General features: G+C 44.7%; 1 protein-coding gene and 1 long non-coding RNA gene across 4 annotated transcripts in view; one reads left to right on the top strand and one right to left on the bottom strand.

The window, feature by feature from the left end:
* The window catches only part of spryd3 (SPRY domain containing 3), a 97,032-nt gene that overhangs the window by 68,225 nt on the left and 5,825 nt on the right, over positions 1 to 22,982 (top strand). For all 3 annotated transcript variants that reach the window (XM_029722613.1, XM_029722614.1, XM_029722612.1), the window contains 2 exons: positions 17,546 to 17,603; positions 21,290 to 21,409. In XM_029722613.1, coding sequence (XP_029578473.1) covers positions 17,546 to 17,603; positions 21,290 to 21,409 — 178 coding nt within the window. The remainder of the gene's footprint in view (positions 1 to 17,545; positions 17,604 to 21,289; positions 21,410 to 22,982) is intronic.
* Positions 1,080 to 15,422, bottom strand: LOC115167890 (uncharacterized). Its single transcript, XR_003870594.1, has 3 exons — positions 15,014 to 15,422; positions 2,641 to 2,711; positions 1,080 to 1,123 (listed from the first exon to the last, which is right to left on the bottom strand). It is a non-coding gene; the product is annotated as an uncharacterized LOC115167890 (long non-coding RNA).

The following is a 22,982-nucleotide window of genomic DNA, read 5'->3' as shown; positions in this document are numbered from 1 at the left end:
GACGTGAGAGAACTTGGGAAGGTTGAACACCAGACGGGCTGCGGCGTTCTGGATGAGTTGTAGGGGTTTAATGGCACAGGCAGGGAGCCCAGCCAACAGCGAGTTGCAGTAATCCAGACGGGAGATGACAAGTGCCTGGATTAGGACCTGCGTCGCTTCCTGTGTGAGGCAGGGTCGTACTCTGCGAATGTTGTAGAGCATGAACCTACAGGATCGGGTCACCGCCTTGATGTTAGTGGAGAACGACATGGTGTTGTCCAGGATCACGCCAAGGTTCTTAGCACTCTGGGAGGAGGACACAAGGGAGTTGTCAACCGTGATGGCGAGATCATGGAACGGGCAGTCTTTCCCCGGGAGGAAGAGCAGCTCCGTCTTGCAGAGGTTCAGCTTGAGGTGGTGATCCGTCATCCACACTGATATGTCTGCCAGACATGCAGAGATGCGATTCACCGCCTGGTTATCAGAAGGGGGAAAGGAGAAGATTAATTGTGTGTCGTCTGCATAGCAATGATAGGAGAGACCATGTGAGGATATGACAGAGCCAAGTGACTTGGTGTATAGCGAGAATAGGAGAGGGCCTAGAACAGAGCCCTGGGGGACACCAGTGGTGAGAGCGCGTGGTGCGGAGACAGATTCTCGCCACGCCACCTGGTAGGAGCGACCTGTCAGGTAGGACGCAATCCAAGCGTGGGCCGCGCCGGAGATGCCCAACTCGGAGAGGGTGGAGAGGAGGATCTGATGGTTCACAGTATCAAAGGCAGCAGATAGGTCTAGAAGGATGAGAGCAGAGGAGAGAGAGTTAGCTTTAGCAGTGCGGAGAGCCTCCGTGACACAGAGAAGAGCAGTCTCAGTTGAATGCCCAGTCTTGAAACCTGACTGATTAGGATCAAGAAGGTCATTCTGAGAGAGATAGCAGGAGAGCTGGCCAAGGACGGCACGTTCAAGAGTTTTGGAGAGAAAAGAAAGAAGGGATACTGGTCTGTAGTTGTTGACATGGGAGGGATCGAGTGTAGGTTTTTTCAGAAGGGGTGCAACTCTCGCTCTCTTGAAGACGGAAGGGACGTAGCCAGTGGTCAAGGATGAGTTGATGGGTGAGGTAGGGGAGAAGGTCACCGGAAATGGTCTGGAGAAGAGAGGAGGGGATAGGGTCAAGTGGGCAGGTTGTTGGGCGGCCGGCCGTCACAAGACGCGAGATTTCATCTGGAGAAAGAGGTCAAAGCACAGGGTAGGGCAGTGTGAGCAGGACCAGCGGTGTTGTTTGACTTAGCAAACGAGGATCGGATATCGTCAACCTTCTTTTCAAAATGGTTGACGAAGTCATCCGCAGAGAGGGAGGGGGAGGGGGAGGAGGATTCAGGAGGGAGGAGAAGGTAGCAAAGAGCTTCCTAAGATTAGAGGCAGACGCTTGGAATTTAGAGTGGTAGAAAGTGGCTTTAGCAGCAGAGACAAGAGGAGAATGTAGAGAGGAGGGAGTGAAAGGATGCCAGGTCCGCAGGGAGGCGAGTTTTCCTCCATTTCCGCTCGGCTGCCCGGAGCCCTGTTCTGTGAGCTCGCAGTGAGTCGTCGAGCCACGGAGCAGGAGGGGAGGACCGAGCCGGCCTGGAGGATAGGGGACAGAGAAAATCAAAGGATGCAGAAAGGGAGGAGAGGAGGGTTGAGGAGGCAGAATCAGGAGATAGGTTGGAGAAGGTTTGAGCAGAGGGAAGAAATGATAGGATGGAAGAGGAGAGAGTAGCGGGAGAGAGAGAGCGAAGGTTGGGACGGCGCAATACCATCCGAGTAGGGGCAGAGTGAGAAGTGTTGGATGAGAGCGAGAGGGAAAAGGATACAAGGTAGTGGTCGGAGATTTGGAGGGGAGTTGCAATGAGATTAGTGGAAGAACAGCATCTAGTAAAGATGAGGTCAAGCGTATTGCCTGCCTTGTGAGTAGGGGGGGAAGGTATCATGCGATGTATGAATGAACATTTTCTAAAGGCTTTCCCCAAAAACCTCAATTAAATGTTCACTGCAAAGTAGGCTTAGCTGGCAGAATGATATCATGATGATTTGTATCAATCGTGGGGCATTTGTTTAGTAAACTCTGCCGTTGCATGTAGCCTAAACTGTACATTGTTTGGTGCAAAATAGGGTTGTGACTGTTTAAACGTTAAAACAAGGACCGAGTTTGGGAAACCCTGAATTAACACCTTGTTACAATGGTAAACATAATAACACTGGTAAATGTAATACATTTTCTATTTGTAATAACGTTTCCATTTTTTATGTAATCAACTAGGTAAATGTAATAACATGCTGGTAAATGTAATAAAATGTTGAATGGTAAACATAACTTTTCCTGCTAAATGTAATAAGTTATTACATTAACCAGTGCATATTACATTAACCGGTGAGTAACAACAATTTTGATGAATAATGTAATAACTTCAACCAGTCATGGAATAACATACCAAAATCAATGTTTTTACTTTCATAAACAAACATAAGATGGCGCCGGAGAGGATGGCAGATGTTTTATTGGCTCTAAACCAACAGTGCTATTTTGTTTGTTTTTTCAAAATTTTTGTAACTTATTTTGTACATAATGTTGCTTTCTCTTATGACCGAAAAGAGCTTTTGGACATAAGAACAGCGATTACTCACCTCGAATTGAATGAGTCGGATGGGAAGGATATACTCCAAACACCCAAACAGGCCCTCATCCCCGTCATTCGCTGGAGAAAGAAACAGAGATTTTGCGGAAAGAGATTGGGGTGCCTTGTGAGGATCAGGCAACGAGTGGCTAATCTGTCTTTGCCATCCATACTGTTAGCCAACGTTCAATTGCTGGAAAATAAATGGGACGAAGTGAAAGCATGTATATCCTACCAACGGGACATTAAAACTGTAATATCTTACGTTTTACCGAGCCGTGGCTGAACGATGACATTAACATACAGCTGGCGAGTTATACACTCTATCGGCAGGATAGAGTGTATGTATATTTGTAAACGGCCTATGTATATTTGTAAACAAAAGCTGGTGCACAATATCTAAGGAAGTCTCAAGGTTTTGCTCGCCTGAGATAGTGTGGTCTACAGCTTATCATGAGATACTCTATCTACCAAGAGAGTTTTCGTAGCTGTCTACATACCACCACAGACCGATGCTGGCACTAAAACCGCACTTAATGAGCTGTATGCTGCCATAAGCAAACAGGAAAACGCTCATCCAGAGGCAGTGCTCCTAGTGGCCAGGGACTTTAATGCAGGGAAACTTAAATCAGTTTTACTTCATATCAGCATGTTAAATGTGCAACTGGAGGGGAAAAAATTCTATACCACCTTCACACACAGAGACACGTACAAAGCTCTCTCTCGCCCTTCATTTGGCAAATCTGACCATAATTCTATCCTCCTGATTCCTGCTTACAAGCTAAAATTAAAGCAAAAAGCAGCACAAAAAAGTGGTCAGAAGAAGCAGATGCTAAACTACAGGACTGTTTTGCAAGCACAGACTGGAATATGTTCCGGGATTCTTCCGATGGCATTGAGGAGTACACCACATCAGTCACTGGCTTCCTCAATAAGTGCATCGATGACGTCGTCCCCACAGTGATTGTACGTACATACCCCAACCAGAAGCCATGGATTACAGGCAACATTCGCACTGAGCTAAAGGGTAGAGCTGCTACTTTCAAGGAGCAGGACTCTAACCTGGAAGCTTATAAGAAATCCCGCTATACCCTCAGACGAACCATCAAACAGGCAAAGCATCAATACAGGACTAAGATCGAATCGTACTACACCGGCTCCGACGCTCATCGGATGTGGCAGGGCTTGCAAACTATTACAGACTACAAAGAGAAGCACAGCCGAGTGCTGCCCATTGACACGAGGCTACCAGACGTGCTAAATAACTTCTGTGCTCGCATCGAGGAAAGTAACACTGAAACTGTAATCATGCTCTCCGCAGCCGATGTGAGTAAAACCTTTTAAACAGGTCAACATTCACAAAGCCGCAGGGCCAAACGGATTACCAGGACGTGTACTCCGAGCATATGCTGACCAACTGGCAAGTGTCTTCACTGACATTTTCAACCTCTCCCTGTCTGAGTCTGTCATACCAACATGTTTCAAGCAGACCACCATAGGCCCTGTGCCCAAGAACACTAAAGTAACCTGCCTAAATGACTACCGACCTGTAGCGCTCACATCTGTAGCCATGAAATGCTTTGAAAGGCTGGTCATGGCTCACATCAAAACCATTATCCCAGAAACCCTAGACCCACTCCAATTTGCATACCGCCCCAACAGATCCACAGATGATGCAATCTCTATTGCACTCCACACTGCCCTTTCATACCTGGACAAAAGGAACACCTATGTGAGAATGCTATTCATTGACTACAGCTCAGCGTTCAACACCATAGTGCCCTCAATGCTCATCACTAAGCTAAGGACCCTGGGACTAAACACCTCCCTCTGCAACTGGATGAGGGACTTCCTGACGAGCCACCCCCAGGTGGTAAGGGTAGGTAGCAACACATCCGCCACACTGATCCTTAACACTGGGGCCCCTCAGGGGTGCGTGCTTAGTCTCCTCCTGTACTCCCTGTTCACTCATGACTGTACGGCCAGGCACGACTCCAACACCATCATTAAGTTTGGCGATGACACAGTAGGCCTGATCACCGACAACGACGAGACAGCCTATAGGGAGGAGGTCAGAGACCTAGAGGACAACCTCTCCCTCAATGTGGTCAAGACAAAGGAGATGATTGTGGACTATAGGAAAAGGAGGACTGAGCACACCCCCATTCTCATCTACAGGGTTGTAGTGGAGCAGGTTGAGAGCTTCAAGTTCCTTGGTGTCCACATCACCAACAAACTAACATGGTTCAAGCACAGCAAGACAGTCGTGAAGAGGGCACAACAAAACATATTCCCCCTCCGGAGAATGAAAAAATTTGGCATGGGTCCTCAGATCCTCAAAAGGTTTTACAGCTGCACCATTGAGAGCATCCTGATGGGTTGTATCACTGCCTGGTACGGCAACTTCTCGGCCTCCAACCGCAAGGCACTACAGAGGGTAGTGCATACGGCCCAGTACATCACCGGGGCCAAGCTTCCTGCCATCCAGGACCTCTATACCAGGCGGTGTCAGAGGAAGGCCCTAAAAATTGTGAAAGACTCCAGCCACCCTAGTCATCGACTGTTCTCTCTGCTACTGTACGGCAAGCAGTACCGGAGCGCCAAGTCTAGATCCAAGAGGCTTCTAAACAGCTTCTACCCCCAAGCCATAAGACTCCTGAACATCTAATCAAATGGCTACCCAGACTATCTGCATTGCCCCCCCCCCTACACTGCTGCTACTCTCTTTTATTATCTATGCATAGTCACTTTAATAACTCTACCTACATGTACATATTACCTTAATTACCTCGACACCGCTGCCCCCACACATTGACTCTGTACCGGTACCCCCTGTATATAGCACCGCCATTGTTATTTACTGCTGCTCTTTAATTATTTTATTTTTTTCTCTTACGTTTTTTGGGGTATTTTCTTAAAACTGCGTTGTTGTTTAAGGGCTTGTAAGTAAGCATTTCACTGTAAGGTCTACAGCTGTTGTATTTGGCGCATGTGACACAATTTGATTCGATTTTTGAGTTGATATAAACAATCTGTGTGCCTCTACCTGGTTAGCTTGTGGAGCTAATGCAAGGCTTCGGGTTTCAGGCAAGTTTACTCAATATGTTAATTTGACACCAATTGCCCTGGTGTCAACCAGATCTGCCATCCAGATTTGAAATTGTTCAAATACCTTGAGGATTTACTTGAGCCTATATGGAGTGCTAGATTGAAGGGTTTTGCACACGTCCATCAAAGTAAGGGATAAAATAAAGGAAGTTAAACATAAAGACATTAATTTTGGTATGTTGCTACTGACCTGATAACATAACAACCGCATAACACAATAATAAGCTTGATTAATAATAAAGTGTGTGTGTGTGTGTGTGTGTGTGTGTGTGTGTGTGCATTTCAATGTGTGCTTTTGAGTGTCTATGTATGACTATTCATGTATGATGTGCATGAGTTTGTTTCTGTTGTGATTGGCAGTAGGTGGTGGTATGTGCATCGAATTGAGTGAAGTAGTACATCCTATTTTTTTATTTTATGTTATTGCATGATTGGTGGAAGTTATTACATTGTTCATGAAAAGATTGTTACCCACCAGTTAATGTAATAATCAGCGGTTCATGTAATAACTTTTTCCTCTAAATGTAATAAGTTACGTTTACTGTTCAACATTTTATTGCGTTTACCGGCAAGTTATTACATTTACTGGGTTTATTACATGAAAAGTTATTACATTTACCATTGTTACACACCCTTTGAGATTGCGCAACCACGTAATCTTTTCCCGCCATACAATCAATGTAAATCTGATACTGTCCAGTTAAAATGTAATTATTTGTGCGTGGAAGGTACTGTAGGTCATCCGCTTTCGCGGGCCAGTATTCCTTTCATTCGGGCCAGTAGCATTCAGTTGGCACTGGCCCAGTGTGCCCCTGGCAAATGAACTTGAATGTCAAGCACTGCAAGGACGTGCTAATTTAAAAGATGGATAGATGTTATTAGCCTGGTTCTGTATGGAATGCAGGTACATTATGGGTCAGAGGTCAGGTCATTGCCACCAGTGGAAAAAGTTGGTCTAGAACCCTGCCAGAAGGCAGATGACCGCTTTGGGAAGTGTCAAATCACTGATGCTTTAGCTCAGCAGCAATATGATTTTAGATGCCAGGTAAAGGCACACGTTGCTTATATGTTTGTTTATGTATGTGTGTTGGGGGAGAGATGTAATCTATGATCTCCCCTTCCTAGACCTGGCGCTACCTCTACTCTCGATCTCCTTCCTCTCTCTGCAGATAAGAGTTTAGATGTATGTGTGCTGCTTGGAAGCACTTCAGCTTTCATCCGGAGATACACACTGGTTGCTAAGGTGCAGGACAACGAGAGAGATCTTGCCCTGAGTGGGGTGGCGAGGTGCAATCAGTGGTGCCTGCCTGAGCAGCCATTGCTCACGTGCGTGCGTGCCGTTATCTTGCTGGCTGGCCTTCTGTTTCCGTCCGTTCCCCGTCGGCCCTTTCCTCTGCCCTTTTCCTTCCGTCCCCGCGGGCTGTTTCAGCCCCCCTCCATAACCCCCCCACTGTGTGTGTATTTATTAGGATCCCCATTAGCTAAAGCAACAGCTACTCTTCCTGGGGTACACATAAAACATTACATATACAGTACATAACATTAATAGACAAGCACAGCACAAGGACAGAACTACATATATTTAAAATAAGAATTGATGCGTTCATACTTTTATGCCTTGGCATTCCATGCATCATGTACTCATTATAACGGCAACACTGCAGCCATTCATTCTCCCATATATTGCGAATCCCTTGCTCTACTGTAAGAATTGCTTTGTCTAAGAAGGTCCTGGTATCCTAATCTCACAGCACCAGTTGTTCTGTAAATACCTCACAACAACTTTGTCATTATGGGGTATTGTGTGTAGATAGATGTGTTAGAGAAAGAAATGTGATATTTTTTTATTATTCAGGCTATAACACAACAAAATGTGGAATAAGTCAAGGAGTATGAATACTTTCCGAAGGCACTTTACAGAGTCATTGAACATTGGTAACTTTAAAAATGTTTACATACTGCTTTAAGTACTTTATATCTATTTATCACAGGAGGTTGGTGGCACCTTAATTGGGGAGGATGGGCTAGTGGTAATGGCTGGAGCAGAATACGTAGAAGGGTATCAAATACACTGAACAAAAATATAAACTCAACATGCAACAATTTCAAAGATTTTACTGCATTACAGTTCATGTAAGGAAATCAGTCCATTGAAATAAATTCATTAGGCCCTAATCTATGGATTTCACATGACTGGGAATACAAATGCGCATCTGTTGATCACAGATACCTGTAGGGGTGTGGATCAGAAAACCTGTCAGTATCTAGTGTGACCACCATTTGCCTCATGCAGTGTGACACATCTCCTTCACATAGATTTGATCGGGCTGTTGATTTTGGCCTGTGGAATGTTGTCCCACTCCTCTTCTATGGCTGTGAGAAGTTGCTGGATATTGGTGGGAACTGGAACACACTGTTGTACGATCCAAAGCACCCCAAAACTGCTCAATGGGTGACATGTCTGGTGATTATGCAGGCCATGGAAGAACTGGGACATTTTCAGCTGCCAGGAATTGTGGACAGATCCTTGCGACATGGGGCTGTGCATTATCATGCTGAAACATGAGGTGATGGCGGCGGATGAATGGCACGACAATGGGCCTCAGGATCTCGCCACGGTATCTCTGCATTTAAATTGCCATCGATAAAATGCAATTGTGTTTGTTGTCCATAGCTTATGCCTGCCCATACCATAACCCCACCGCCACCATGGGAAACCTGCCCAGTACAGTTGGAACTAGGATTTATCGGTAAAGAGCACACTTCTCCAGTATGCCAGTGGCCATCAAAGGTGAGCATTTTCCCACTGAAGTCGGTTACGACACCGAACTGCAGTCAGGTCAAGACCCCGGTGAGGATGACGGGCACCCAGATGAACTTCCCTGAGACGGTTTCTGACCGTTTGTGCAGAAATTCTTTGATTGTGCAAACCCACGGTTTCATCAGCTGTCCGGGGGCTGGATTATCTTGGCAAAATGTTCACTAACAGGAATGTAAACAAACTTGTGCATAGAATTTGAGAGAAATAAGCTTTTTGTACATATGGAAAATTCCTGGGATCTTTTATTGCAGCTGATGAAACATGTTTTTACATGTCGTGTTCATATATTTGTTCAGTGTACATCAAACACACAGTTTCCATGTGTTTGATGACATTCCATTCGCTCCATTTCGGCAATTATTATGAGCCATCCTCCCCTCAGCAGCCTCCTGTATTCTAGTCAGGGCTTATCCTGTATACCTACTGCTGTTCACATATTTTCTACTACCATACTGTCTATACACACCATTTACATACAGTGCATTCGGAAATTATTCAGACCCCTTGACTTTTTCCAAATTTTGTTATGTTGTTATGTTATTCTAAAATGTATTAAATTATATTTGTTCCTCATCAATCTACACATAATACCCCATAATGAGAAAGTGAAAATAGGTTTTTGGAAATTTTAGACCATGTATTTAGACCATGTGCTATGAAACTTGAAATTGAGCTCAGGTGCATCCTGTTTCCATTGATCATCCTTGATGTTTCTACAACTTGATTGGAGTCCATCTGTGGTCAAATCAATTGATTGGACATGATTTGGAAAGGTACACACCTGTCTATATAAGGTCCCACAGTTGACAGTGCATGTCAGAGCAAAAACCAAGCCATGAGTTCGAAAGAATTGTCCTTAGAGCTCCGAGACTGGATTGTGTCGAGGCACAGATCTGGGGAAAGGTACCAAAAAAATGTCTGCAGCATTGAAGGTCCCCAAGAACACAGTGGCCTCCATCATTCTTAAATGAAAGAAGTTTGAAATCACCAAGACTCTTCCTAGAGCTGGCTGCCTGGCCAAACTGAGCAATAGGGGGAGAAGGGCCTTGGTCAGGGAGGTGACCAAGAATCCGATGGTCACTCTGACAGAGCTCCAGAGTTTCTCTGTGGAGATGGGAGAACCTTTCAGAAGTACAACCATCTCTGCAGCACTCCACCAATTAGGCCTTTACGGACGGAAGGACTCACAGACCATGAAAAACAAGGTTCACATATGGAGGAAACCTGGCAGAAAAGTACAGAAAAATCCTTGATGAAAACCTGCTCCAGAGCGCTCAGGACCTCAGACTGGGGCAAATGTTCACTGGACATGAACCCAATCGAACATAGCTGTTCAGCAATGCTCCCCATCCAACCCGACAGAACTTGAGTGGATCTGCAGAGAAGAATGGGAGAAATTCCCCGAATACAAGTGTGCCAAGATTGTAGCGTCATAATCGAGGCTGTAATTGCTGCCAAAGGTGCTTCAACAAAGTACTGAGTAAAGGGTCTGAATACTTATGTAAATATAATATTTCATTAAAGAAAAATGTACCTGTTTTTACTTTGTTTAGATTGAGAAAAAAAACTATATTCAATCCGTTTTAGAATAAGGCTGTAACGTAACAAAATGTGGAAAAAGTCAAGGGGTCTGAATACTTTCTGAATGCACTGTATATATTTATATATACAATTTTGCCGTGGGGTTTTGTATTGTGTATTTAAATAATGTATTTTTCGACATAGCTCATTTTAATATTTCTAGTATTGTACATTGCATTTTAGTTAGTTTATTCACACTGCATATGTATTTAGATACTGGATTCTTGACATAGCTCACAAATATATCTACTACTGTACATATCATTCTTGTGTAAATTCATCTTGTGTGTGTGCATATATACTGAGTGTACAAAACATTTGGAACACCTGCTCTTTCCATGACAGACTGCCCAGGTGAATCCAGGTGAAAGCTGTGATCCCTTATTGATGTCACTTGTTAAATCCATTTCAATCAGTATAGATTATGGTATTGGTATTTTATTAGGATCCCCATTAGCTGTAGTGAAAGCAGCTGCTACTCTTCCTGGGGTCCACATGAAACATAATACAGAATGACATAATACAGAACATCAATAGAGAAGAACAGCTCAAGGACAGAACTACATACATGTCAATGCATACACAAAAACTATCTAGGTCAAATAGGGGAGAGGCGTTGCGCCGTGAGGTGTTGTAGACAGTTTAGGAAGGATTTTTAAGCATTGAGGCAATTGAGACATGGATTGGGCATGTGTCATTAAGAGGGTGAATGGGCAAGACAAAAGATTGAAGTGCCTTTGAACAGGGTATGGTAGTAGGTGCATCAGTTTGAGTGTGTTAAGAACAACAACGCTGCTGGGGTTTTCACTCTCAACAGTTTCACGTGTGTATCAAGAATGGTCCACCACCCAAAGGACATCCAGCCAACTTGACACAACTGTAGGAAGCATTGGAGACATCATGGGCCAGCATCGCTGTGGAACACTTTCGACAACTTGTCCATGCCCTGACGAATTGAGGCTGTTCTGGGGGCAAAAGGCAGGGTGCAACTCAATATTAGGAAGGTGTACAGTACCAGTCAAACTTTTGGACACACCTACTCATTCAAGAGTTTGTCTATATTTTTACTATTTTCTACATTGTAGAATAATAGTTAAGACATAAACTAACACATATGGATCATGTAGTAACCAAAAAAGTGTTAAACAAATCAAAATATATTTTATGTTTGAGAATCTTCAAAGTAGCCACCCTTTGCCTTGACAGCTTTGCATGTCCCATGACAAAGCAAAAACAGGTTTTTAGAAATGTTTGCAAATTTATAAAAAATAAAACACTGAAATATCTATTTTCATATACGTATTCAGACCTTTTACTTACTGCTTTGTTGAAGCACCTTTGGCAGTGATTACAACCTCTAGTCTTCTTGGGTATGATGCTACAAGCTTGGCACACCTGTATTTGTGGATTTTCTCCCATTCTTCTCTGCAGATCCTCTCAAGCTCTGTCAGGTTGGATGGGGAGCGTCGCTGCACAGCTTATTTTCAGGTCTCTCCAAAGATGTTCGATCGGGTCCAGTCTCTGGCTTGGCCACTCAAGGATATTCAGAGACTTGTCCCTCCTGCATTGTCTTGACTGTGTGCTTTGGGTCGTTGTCCTGTTGGAAGGTGAACCTTCGCCCCAGTCTGAGGTCCTGAGCGCTCTGGAGCAGGTTTTCATCAAGCATCTTTCTGTACTTTGCTCTGTTCATCTTTCCCTCGATCTTGACTTGTCTCACAGTCGCTGCCTCTGAAAATCATCCCCACAGCATGATGCTGCCACCACTATGCTTCACCATAGGGATGGTGCCAGGTTTCCTCCAGATGTGACACTTGGCATTCAGGCCAGGTCTTGGTTTCATCAGAGAATCTTGTTTCTCATGGTCTGAGAGTCCTTTAGGTGCCTTTTGGCAAACTCCAAGCGGGCTGTCATGTTCCTTTTACGGAGGAGATGCTTCCATCTTGCCCCACTACCATAAAGGGCTTATTGGTGGAGCAATGCAGAGATGGTTGTCCTTCTGGAAGGTTTTCCCATCTCCACAGAGGAACTCTGGAGCTCTGTCAGAGTGACCATCGGGTTCTTGGTCACCTCCCTGACCAAGGCCCTTCTTCCCCGATTGCTCAGTTTGGCCTGGCGGCCAGCTCTAGGAACAGTCTTGGTGGTTCCAAACTTCTTCCATCAAAGAATGATGGAGGCTACTGTGTTCTTGGTGACCTTGAATGCTGCAGAAATGTTTTGGTACCCTTCCCAGATCTGTGCCTCTACACAATCCAGTCTCCGAGCTCTACGGACAAATCCTTTGACCTCATGGCATGGTTTTTGCTCAGACATTCACTGTCAACTGTGGGACCCTATATAGACAGGTGTGTCCCTTACCAAATCGTGTTCAGTCAATTGAATTTACCACAGGTGGACTCCAATCAAGTTTACAAAATTCAAACTTACAATGTTTTCTTTTCATAATTTTTTTGATGCTTGAGTACGATTGCCTACTGTTCTTTGTTGACATTTCCTGCCTAAGTTTTCCCACTTTGCCAGTGAAGTAATCATTAAAATAATTGACAACATCAAATTGTTTTGTGATGTATAAGCCATCTGATTCAATGAAAGATGGAGTTGAATTTGTATTTCTGACAATAATTTGATTTAAAGTATTCAAAAGTTGTTCTACTATTCTTCATGTCATTGGTCTTGGCTTCATAATACAGTTTCTTCTTCTTTTGGTTGAGTTTAGTCACATTTCTCAATTTGCAGTAAGTCAGCTAGTCAGATGTGCCAGTCAGATGTGCTGCCAGACTTATTAGCCACTCCTTTTGCACCATCTATTTCAACCATACAGTTTTTCAATTTCTCTCAATCCATTGAGCCTCACAGTTATTGATAAACAGGTGCATGTTTATCAATAATTGGAAAAAGCTATTTCATATATTCATGAAGTGCAGCATCTGGATGCTCGTTATTAATCACATCAGACCAACAAATATGTTTAACATCATCCACATAAGAGTCACAGCAAAAATCTTTTGTATGATCTCTTATACACTATTTTAGGCCCAGCTGTTGGAACTTTGGCTTTCCTGGATGTAGCCACTATATTGTGATCACTGCATCCAATGGGTACGGATACAGCTTTAGAACAAAGTTGTACAGTATTACTTAAAATGGGATCAATACATGTGGATGATCTTGTTCCTGTAGTGTTTGTAAATACCCTGGTAGGTTGATTAATAACCTGAACCAGATTACAGGCACTGGTTACAGTGAGAAGCTTCCTCTTGAGCGGACAGCTTGATGAAAACCAGTCAATATTCAGGTCCCCAAGAAAGTAGACTTCTCTGTTTACCTCACACACACTATCAAACATTTCACGCATACAGTATGTATACTTTAAAATAGTGGATTTAGCTATTTCAGCCACACCTGTTGCTGACAGGTTTATAAAATTGAGCACACCGCCATGCAATCTCCATAGACAAACATTGACAGTAGAATGACCTTACTGAAGAGCTCAGTAACTTTCAATGTGGCACTGCCATAAGATGGCATCTTTCCAACAAGTCAGTTCATCAAATTTCTGTCCTGCTAGAGCTTCCCTGGTCAACTGGAAGTGCTTTTATTGCGAAGTGGAAACGTCTAGGAGCAACAATGGCTCAGCCACACAGGCTCACAGAACGGGACCGCCGAGTGCTGAAGCACGTAGCGCATAAAAATTGTCTGTCCTCATTTGCAACACTCCCAACCGAGTTCCAAACTGCCTCTAGATTCAACGTCAGCACAAGAACTGTACGTCATCTGACAGTCCTACGGACGAATCTGGGTTTTGCGGATGCCAGGAGAACGCTACCTGCCCGCATGCATAGTAAAGTTTGGTGGAGGAGGAATAAGGATCTGGGCCTATTTTTCATGGTTCGGGCTAGGCCCCTTAGTTCCAGTGAATGGAAATCTTAACGCTACAGCATACAATGATATTCTAGACAATTCTATGCTTCCAACTTTGTGGCAACAGTTTGTGGACGGCCCTTTCCTGTTTCAGCATGACAATGCTCCCGTGCACAAAGCGAGGTCCATACAGAAATTGTTTGTCGAGATGTGTGTGGAAGAACTTGACTGGCCTGCACAGAGCCCTGACCTCAACCCCATCAAACACCTTTGGGATGAATTGGAGCGCCGACTGCGAGCCAGGCCTAATCGCCCAACATCAGTGCCCGACCTCACTAATGCTGTTGTGGCTGAATGGAAGCAAGTCCTAGCAGCAATGTTCCAATACTGGAAAAATACATTATTTGGCCAATTTTAAAAATGTGTTACATTTTAAATGTTTTTTTTCCGTATGTGAAACTTTTGAAGCTCTTCTCCTGCAGTTGTAACAGCTCCTTGTAGAATTATTTTTGTTGCTTTAAAAGATCTTTCACCTGCGCAAGCGAGACACTGTCCTCTTCTTTGTTTGGCATGGTTATTGTTGGTGTACCACATACTGTAGTTCCAGCCAGGTCAGGTTAATGTGTGTGTGTTTACTATGGCCTGACCTATCCCTGTGGCTGTGTCACTGTGTCCTCACTGCCTTTGGAATGCTCCCTGATGCAGAACCAGAGCCTTTTAACATGTTGACTCTATCTGGCTGAACAAAGGAGCTGAGAGCGAAAGCCAAGGCCTCTTGTCTATCTGGTTTACTGTAGCAGCAATATAATAGACAGGGCACACACACACAGGCTGTTGTTCTATTCATTCCCATCAAGTGCTGATCTCTGATCTCCATCTCTTTGCCCTGGTATTTCACGATGGTGGTTTTTACACGCTGACAAGGGGTTACACAAACAAACCTGCATCACCACCACCATCCTTACCCTTACCCCCCTCTGAGGGGTTGTGGGCACACACACAAACACACTCTCACCTGGCTTCTCCTGCAATAATCCCTGTGGTGATATTTATAGCCGGGGACTCAGAAGAGAGATGAGTATCTGCCTCCATGAATCCAACAGGGCCCGGCCAGGGAAGGCCAGCATCTCTGCAGCTCCAGCTTGTTGACTCTGTCACAGTGTGGAAATGCAGGCTAGCTCCAATGACACTGATAAAGCCCCTGAGGATCAGATAGAGGTCTGCTATGGACAGACAGAACGCTACTCTTTGTTGTTCTTGGAAGCAGCTCTGTTTTAGACTAATGGCTTCTGCAGAACATTGCAGTCCAAAGTTCATGGTGAAGTAGTAGACCGAGGTTCCGGGGTTAACAGAATAAACTTTTATGCAGCTTTATACCGTCCGAGGGAGACCGTTGATGATGTGTTTGTGTGTGAACAAACGATACGCTTCGAATTAAGTTACTGCTGCTTTAATGGGGGCGGCAGGTAGCCTAGTGGTTAGAGCGTTGGGCCAGTAACCGAAAGGTTGCTGGATTGAATTCCCGAGCTGACAAAGTAAAAAGCTGTCATTCTGCCCCTGAACAAGGCAGTTAACCCACTGTTCCCCGGTAGGCAGTCATTGTAAACAAGAATTTGTTCTTAACTGACTTGCCTAGTTAAATAAAGGTTAAAAAATTTTTTTTAAATCTATAAAAATGATTGCTCAACTGACTACCATAATATGTCAGAAAACATACCAGTCGGAAAACAACATGATCAAGTAGCTGGCAGAGATCCAGTGGTTTGGGAATTAAACTGAGGGGTATTACTCATCTGTGCCAAGACACAGGTCTGTGGATTCACTGTGTCTTGACTGTGAATCCATCACTTACAATCCATATGAATTAGATGAACAGATTCAATGAGCCCAGCGCTCCTTTTGGCTTTCACCCTCAGAGCCTGCGTCCTACATGGCATCCTATTCCCTAATATAGTGTACTACTTTTGACCGGGGTCCATAGCCTCTACTGGAACAAAACCCCAAACAATCCGAGTTTAGCGTTGTCATCCTAGAGACGGGGCCAGCCAGAGAGATTCCAGGGCTTGTGGTTGAAAACGGGAAAAGAAAGAGAGTAGACATGGCTTGGAGCAGGAGCTGCATTCCTCCTGGTCCTCTGTGTCTTTCCTTCGCTCTCTTGCTCGCTTCCTTCTCCTGCTCTTCCAGCTCTCCTCCACCCTCAGTGAGGCCGTCAGATAGACTAACCCCGCCATGGCTTCCTCTCTCTGTCTCATCTGACCTGATGAAGCAGCTGTCTGTGGCCTCTCTATTAGGACTCAACTGAAGGCCCATCATGGCATCATTCCCACCTGTGTAGAGATCACTAGACAGTGGCTTTGTCCGAATACCCGTACTTACGTTCTAAATACAGTATTACGCATTTTGGGTATACGAAAAAATAGTTTTTTTAATATTATGTGACAACATTTTGTATGCTTTAAATGCCAGGATGTCATACTCATTGCAGCTTTTCATCTAGTAGATTTCGCTGCCCGTTATTGAGGAAGAGAATCGTCTTCTGAGACTTGTGTGTTTGACAACAGCTGATAATCATCTGAGGGGACGCGCTGTACCAAAATGAACGCACGGCGGGAATCAACGCAATTGCGCGTCATATGACGCATTCTCAGTAGGATGAGCCTAGTAGGCTGATATTTGTTGCTTACTGCATTAGTTTTTACTAAACAGTACGTTCTAAATAGTGTGTAGCGCGATTAATCCACAGTGTGCAGTTTCAGTAAGTAGTAGGCAAACCAGATTTCAGACACGGCCTGTGTCTGTAGGTAAACTCATCTCCACTGAAGTGTGGTCCATTTGAGGAAAGGGATGTATTCGTTTTCTTAACCGCTTCAACAATCAATAAATGACCTGTTACATGTTTCGGGGGTTTATTTATTAGCAATTCTGCTACATGGACGATGAACAGCAGAAATGTTCTATTTTTTTATGCGGAATGAAAAGGAGTTGTGTTCCTCTTTTGGGCTGTGGATGGTTGGCTCTCTACTTATGGAGATTGAGTAAACCCGTAGAGAACCCAAAAAACATCTCTGGTGATTAAAAACATCTCTGGTGAGTCACACTGACTCTGATCTAATCCAAACCTTACTTGGCCCTTTTTTATTGTTTCTGTTGGCATGGAGAACCTGTATAGAAAATATGTGTCCTCTTCCTATGTGTACTTTTAGTGTGCACCGCTGTGGCAACAAACACTGGTTTGATTTGAGGGAGAAAAACTTTAAAGAGTGTCGGTATCAGACACCATCACTTTACATAATAAATCAGCGAGATTAATAACAAAGCAATAAAATGATATATTACAATCAGCAAGAATATAAAAGGTACACTTAACAAACACCTAAGCGGCTGACAGACTAAGCAGGGGAGTACACTGGACAAAAAAACTCTGTGAGAACACATAAAAGCCAATACAAGTGCTTATTTTGTAGGCCTGTGGGAAAAGTTATGTCTTTTAGAGAGGACTTGAATGTGTGTAGTGAGCTGCGATTGTAACTTGTGTGTCTGTCTTCAGGACTACCCCAAGAACAGACACCCGGGCTGGAGCCAAGGCTCAGTGGCTTATCATGCAGGTGAGACTTGGTGCTCTTCATCACATTTCTCTGTGCTCTTCATCACATTTCTCTATGCCCTTCGTCAACATTTCTCTGTGCTCTTCCTAACTTGTTTTCTGTCTTGCCTTTCTCTCCTCTCCTGGCCTGTCTTGCTTACTGGTTAGCTCATTCCCTGAGTATGTATGTGGGTTTTGACCCAACTCATGTTTTAGATGGCTGTTGGATCAGAGCTGTTTCCTGTACATCTCTCTGATACACACAGTTTCAAACCAAGCATCTCTGGGCACCATCTCAGCTGGAAGGGGCCAGGGCAGATAGAGTAGGATCACGCAGGGTGATAAAGAGAGAGAACGGCAAAACGTCTGAGGAAGAAAGGGGGATGATATCTCATTCCTCGGGGAGTGATCTCTCCTTCTCCAATCAAGGAATCAGTTGCAGTTATCTTGCTACGGTTGTATAACTGCTCAGTGTGGCCCTTTGTGAAGACAGGCCCTGTTACCAACTGCTGCTATATCTCTCTGTCTCCAGGCATCTGCCGTCCCAAAGCCTCCGGCATCCCCACCGCTATCTATCACTAAAGACTTATCACGGTTGATTAGCTATGAAGTGCTGCTAGGGCTGCTACTGTATCAGCGCTAGAGGGAATGTATCATGAGGGCGCTACACATGAGAGTTATCTACACAGAGGTCAGTCGGAAGGACCTCGTTGTTAAATCCATCATCGTCGATGGGTTAGAAGGCATCAGCCAGATGGTGTGTCTGAAATGGCATCCTATTCCCAACTGACTATACAGTGTAGTGCACGACTTTTGACCAGAGTAATCTGCTAGCTGTCCTAGTCGGCCTCCCAAATGGCACCCTATTTCCTAGTGCACTACTTTTGACCAGAACCCTCATGGGCCCTGGTCAAAAGTAGTGCACTACAAAGGGAATAGGGTGCTATTTGGGATGTAACCCTAGGAGGGCTGGAGATGATACAGCCAGTGCTGACTGAGGGATGGATTGGGGCACCACCGTCAGTCCCGTTCGGTTTCTGTATGTGGGCTCCCACTCTGGTTTGGCTGGCGTGTGGAAGACTCCACAAGAATTTGCATGCCCAAGCACAGCTCCCCATTAATGTTATTTGTTAGAGACAAAAATGATGTATGTGGTTTTCCACACTGTTTCTGAGGTTTGCCTTCCCATGCTTGGGTTCACATACAGGCTCCTTCAGTCTACATCAACAGGACTCCTAGTAGCTCATAGGCTGCGTCCCAAACGTGACCTTATTCCCTACATCTGGCCAAAAGTAGTGCACTACGTAGGGAACAAGAGGCCTCTTAGAACCTCTTAGTTATATCCTCTCCAGCCAGCCAGCCAGCCAGCCATCCAAGCAAGCCTTCAGCCCAGTCAGCAGCGCAATAACTCAGGACTTCACAATATGCACACGCAAGACAAACTAGTATCCAAAGTATCTATGCATGCAATAATAATAGGAAAGGCCGATGTTCAATTTGTATCTTTTGCCTTACTGAGTTTTGAGAGAGGGCTTCTTGCTGTTTAGATTTTTTTACAGACATAAAAACAGTGGCGGGCCAAGATAGAACACTGTGAAAAGGTACTTCTGTTTGGTTTGTCAACTCAGTCTGTTTAGCTCACGACCATGTGTGCGCCCCCAATCGCACCCTATTCCCTATATAGTGCTCTACCTTTGACCAGAGACCCATATAAAGGGAATAGTCAGCCATTTGGGAATCAGCCGTATCTGTTTTTATGTTCTCCTCACGTTCCAGAGGGCAAGTGGCTGCCAGCGTATCATTTCACTCACATCAATCAAAAGTGGGACTGTTGCGATATTGGCACAGACAGTGAGAACCTCCATTCCGTGTGTTGCCACAGTGTGATGTTGCTGACTGTGTCGATGGGCCGTGGTCCATTTTCTCTGCTCTGAGCGGACCAAGGCACAGCACCCTGTTGTGTGTGTGTGTGTGTGTGTGTGGCGTGTTGTGGTGCCCTGTTAGTAGCAGCCTGTGAGGCAGCAGCTCACCAAGCCTCATTAACCCTGTCACCTTGGCAGACGCTACGCTTTCAGAGCACGACCCTATCGCCACTCCTCATCAATGACTCACGCTCTGACTCAACACCAGCACCATGCCCTGCCCTACAACAACCAGCACTACCTAACCTGGCACAGGTGCCAGACCTGGCATACGCCCTACCCTACCACCACCGCCTTGCCCAACTAGCCCAGGCCCCACCCTACAACCACCATAGCCACATTTTAACAATAAAGACCTACTGAATGTATCTTCTAGGTCAGTGGCTGTGGTGTTAAAATCCATGCACATATTCTAGATGTTGTTGTTGTTGAGTCAAAGTTCCCTGGGCCAGGCCAGGGAGGGATTCAGGGAAGCCCCTGTGTTTTCCAGACATACATACTCTCCTATTATGAACGCCAAGCGGCCCTGTTCTCTCGTTCACACCTCTCTTTTCCTCCGTCCCTCCGGTCTTCAGCTGTCTTCCAGCCAGGTGTCAGCCAGATTCCCTGGCCTGGCGAGCTGGTGTCTCAGGTGCCAGAAGCCTTGCCTTCTCTAGCCAGAGCCATTTCTTTATCCACGCTCCACACTGCTATTTTTAGCTGCACTCCTCTCCCCCTCCTCCTCCTCTCCTCTCTTCCCCCTCTCCTCCTCTCCCCCCCCCCCTCCTCCTCCTCTCCCCGTGGTGGAACCAGTGTTTGCTGTGTGTGTTGTGACAGGGGCCCACATGGGAGCCCTAATGATAGTGTCTCCATCTCCCTCCCCATCCTAAACACACACACACACACACACACACACACACACACAATCTCAGATAAAGATTGTTTAAACAGTATCCTGAGCCGGGGACGGCTCCCATGACAACTCTACAAATATTTACCAGAAACCAGCCGCAGCGCACCGTAGAGGAGCATGTCTGCAGGCTACCTTTTAGTGTTTTTCATTCTTTTTTTATTGTTCTCTTTCTCTCGTGTGTGCACACGTGTGTGTGTGTGTGTGTGTGTGTGTGTGTGTGTGTGTGTGTGTGCGTGCGTGCTTTACTTCTTTCTTGTTTAGTTGTTTTTCCACCAGAGATTGGATTTGTTTTACTGAAAGAATACTGAAGTAGTGTTATGTAGGTGTAGAGGCCTGTTTGTCCCAGTGATCATGTCCCCGGAACATTGGGACGGAAGAACATTGTGACCCTTGCTCATCACTGTACACGGTGTGCAACGTAGACCATCGCATTTTGAATAGATGGCACGGCACTAAATCCAGAATACGATTGGAAATATTACAGCATCGTGTGCAACACATTTACCTAGCTGTTTACCTAGCTGTTTACCTAGCTGTTTACCTAGCTGTTTACTTTAATGATCCTTGCTTTCTTGTGGACATCCTAAAAAGAGTTTCATGTGAGATTCCACTGGTGTTGTTTGATGTAAAACGTTGTTTTTTGCGAAGAACAATTAGGTGACAATGTTGCCCTCTTGGTGAAAGTTAAAAAGATTGTAGCAGTATACAGTAGGATTATCTAGCTATCAATAAAGAAATAAATCCTTTTTAGCCTTTTTTACATTACAACAGTCCTCACACAGTGACAAGATGTCTCCCCCTCTCTCTCTCTCTCTTTCTGTGCCTCTCTCTTTCTGTGCCTCTCTCTCTCATTCTCTATCTCTCCCACTGTCTTTCTCTCTCTCTCTTTCTCAGATGATGGGAAGATCTTCCACGGTAGTGGGGTTGGGGAGCCGTTTGGTCCTCGCTGTATCGAGGGTGACATCATGGGCTGTGGCATCATGTTCCCACGGGACTACATATCGGATGGTGAAGGTAAGGACAATAAGATGGGGGCACATTTTCAGTTCAATTCAATAGATCTTTATTGTTCCCGAATGGCAATTTGTTTACAGTAGCGGAAGTTAAAGACATGCTCCGGAACTTTGGCGACTGACTAGTATTTTTTTAAACCTCCCGCTTTGGGCTGGATGTGTCAATGTGTAGTTCATACATGCATAATCTATGAGGAGAATTACTGTCTGATGAAATTCCTAGTTTGAAAGCAACTGTTTTTCTGGAAGCTGTGCCATTTTCCCTTCATTTTTCCCCAAGTGGGCCAGCCCCCTAGCAATTAGAGTTCAACCAATGAGCTTCAGCCCCTCGCCATATAACTGACAGATAGCAAGATGCACACACAGCAGAGTGAGAGAGAAGGCGAAACAAATGGCGAAACAAACAAACATACAGTTTTCTGCACATATGTGATGTAGTACGTAATTTGCAGGAAACACTTTTTGCTCGTGAGGGCTACTTTCAGAACTACTGGCTAAAAAGTCTACAAAAGTACCGGAGAATCCCTTTAAAAGAGTTTTCGATGTCACTTGTTCCCATTAATGACATGACCGTTCCTCCCTGCAACCTACAGGTGTGTTGTAGAATAAAGAGGAAGTAGTGACACTTGCCTGAGTTGAGAGTGAATGTTAGATGATTCAGCTGTTTGGGGGCGAATCTTCACTTCCGCCCAATTTTCACTTAGTCATACATTGATGTCAATGGAAATCAGGGGCACAACTGGCTTTAGAAGTGGGGTGTACATAACTTGGTGGGGGGTTCTCCCATTTTTGGGGGAATCTAAAGCTCATTTCCTACAGTTCTACACAATCTAATATGACCTAAGGCCCTTCTAGCCGTCTCTGTTTAGAACAACAAAAAGTTTGCAAAAATGCCCACAGTCAAGCTAAGAGATCATTATTAAATAGGTTTAAGGGATTGATAAAACTAAACTAGATCAATGATAATTCAATAATCAATATTGTGTTGCACCTTTAACCAATAACCTAACAAATGAACAACTCTTACAAATAAAGTATAAATTCTTTCGATTGTCTTTATTAAGACATCCTCTATCAAATTTCAGCCAGCCCGATCTGCCTGCCTGCCTGACCCCCAACAATCTAGTCAATACCTCAACTCTCCCCAGCACAACTGCCTTCCCAGCTTTCTTTTTTTTATGTCTCAAAGGGAAAGGTTTGAAAAACAAAATTTTAATAAAAACACACCTACACATTAACACACAAACAGTCCATCCTCCATATAATTCATATCATAGGGCTAATAGTACTGTAGAGCTATTTTTACTTGCACACAATATAGCTGGATCACCCTGTCCTGCCCCTAGGGGTCCACAGCCTTGTAGCACCCCAACCCAACACACCCCACTCAGCTTTAGGATCTCAGCGAAACGTTCATTATTGGTTTCAGGTGTGTTAGGCCAAGACCAGAGTGACAAACAACAGTATGACAGAACCCCAGGGTCAAGACCGAGCAGCCCAGCAGCTAGGGATTGCCTAAATAGGTATCTCTCCTGACGTGGGCATGTTTTCAATGCAGACTCATTTGTCATACA

Source organism: Salmo trutta, chromosome 30, assembly GCF_901001165.1.
Source record: "Salmo trutta chromosome 30, fSalTru1.1, whole genome shotgun sequence".
NCBI lineage: Eukaryota > Metazoa > Chordata > Actinopteri > Salmoniformes > Salmonidae > Salmo > Salmo trutta.
Note: the sequence above shows the minus strand (reverse complement) of the source record. Positions and strands in the feature narration are given on the sequence as shown.